This window comes from Agrilus planipennis, unplaced genomic scaffold, assembly GCF_000699045.2.
Source record: "Agrilus planipennis isolate EAB-ADULT unplaced genomic scaffold, Apla_2.0 scaffold59, whole genome shotgun sequence".
Lineage (NCBI taxonomy): Eukaryota > Metazoa > Arthropoda > Insecta > Coleoptera > Buprestidae > Agrilus > Agrilus planipennis.
In genome coordinates this window covers 837,596-839,135 of record NW_020438942.1, presented here as the reverse complement: position 1 = coordinate 839,135, position 1,540 = coordinate 837,596, and the positions used below count along the sequence as shown (strand labels likewise).

Genomic DNA, 1,540 nt, shown 5'->3' with positions numbered 1-1,540 from the left:
ATCATTTATCATTCCTTTAATTAATATTTTGTTTGTCAATATTTAAAATATTTTACTTTATGTTCATTTTATTAGATAATTTTTAATGAAAATAAAATAAATTAAAAGTGCTGTTTTCATTTAATTATATCTAAATCTAAAATTGAAAAACATATGATGTCACACCAATGAGGAGGGGGTTCCACAAATGTGACCATTTGTGACAAGGACGGGGGGTGTTTAGAAAATCATAAAATTTGTTTGATGTAATTTATGGGTGGCCCCTTATGTTACCAAAGTCCTATTGAAATGAATGTTTTACTATTAGCTAGTATTTATATTGTCAGATAATCGTAATGATACACCTTTTGCCCATTTATTTTTCGAAATCCGTACTAAGCACATACTAAATTTATTTGTTTAAGATATTAAAAATCTTCAAAACGTACCAAAAAATTATAACCACCATAATAATAATTAATTAACAAAAATGGATTATTTTAAAAGAAATAGGCACTGACATAAATATTATTATTACAATTTTTTAAAGTGTGTTAATTGGACTGATTTAAAATGTAGTTATTTGAATTGATCTGAATAAAAAAAAACATAATTAAAATAAATTTACAAATCTAAAAGAGCGACTGAAACAGCAACTAAATTGAAATACAAATATTTTACGATTTTGAGAGTGAAAACAATTATTCTAATGGAAAACATTTTAGACACATGCCTTATTAATTAATATTTAATTAAGTTTAAGACTTACCAAATGCAGAACCGATAAAAATTAAGAACACAATGAAATGCTTCATTGTTCCACTTCTAGACTTGTACTGAACCGCGTCCGAATTATTTATACAGTTTCGCTACGACGACGCCGAAAAGGCATAATAAACGTGAAATTGCAAAGGCACGAAGTAAATAATGGATCGTGATTGCCGATTAATTCAAATAACGAAACACGTTATTCAATAGGCGTCCGCCGACTGAATGGAGTAACTCCAGGAAAACGGAGTACGTTGCAAAGTTGAAATGTGTGGACATAACAAGCAGCCGGACTCGAGTTTCTTTCACAAGAAATTCAAAAAAATATGTTTCCGACCCAGTTGACTAACGCCAATCATGTGAGGAAATATCGAATATGTCTTCGTAAAAAATTATTGCAAGCAAAAATCATGTTACTTGTTACATGGACCGAACGATTATTACAAAATTATTTTCTTCTGTAGTATTTCGGTAGCGAGTAGACATATAAAATGATCACGGCAAGAAACCAGTGACCTTAGTCCCTTGGAAGAAAGTAAACCAAGCGTGAGCAAAGTCTTTCCATTTAAAGACAAGAGAGAGATAAAATTGTTGGGAATTCCTTTTGGCGAAAACTGTAATAGTCCACATAAAAAAAGAAGCAGTTATGGGTAAGACCAAAATTAATTCAAATACTTCTAGGTCCACACATATTACACACAAAGAGGCCAAAAACATCATCAAAGATCTTATATCCGAAGATCGTTTGGTCACATATCAATCTTCGCATATTTCTGGAAAACTAAAACAACTT

The 1,540-nt window shown here is 30.4% G+C and overlaps 1 protein-coding gene across 1 annotated transcript in view; it reads right to left on the bottom strand.

Annotated features, from left to right (window-relative positions):
- The window catches only part of LOC112904487 (trypsin-1-like), a 3,343-nt gene extending 1,803 nt beyond the window's left edge, over positions 1 to 1,540 (bottom strand). Inside the window, exon 1 of the mRNA XM_025974609.1 lies at positions 749 to 1,540. Within this exon, the coding sequence (XP_025830394.1) occupies positions 749 to 794 (46 nt within the window). The 5' untranslated portion in view covers positions 795 to 1,540. The remainder of the gene's footprint in view (positions 1 to 748) is intronic.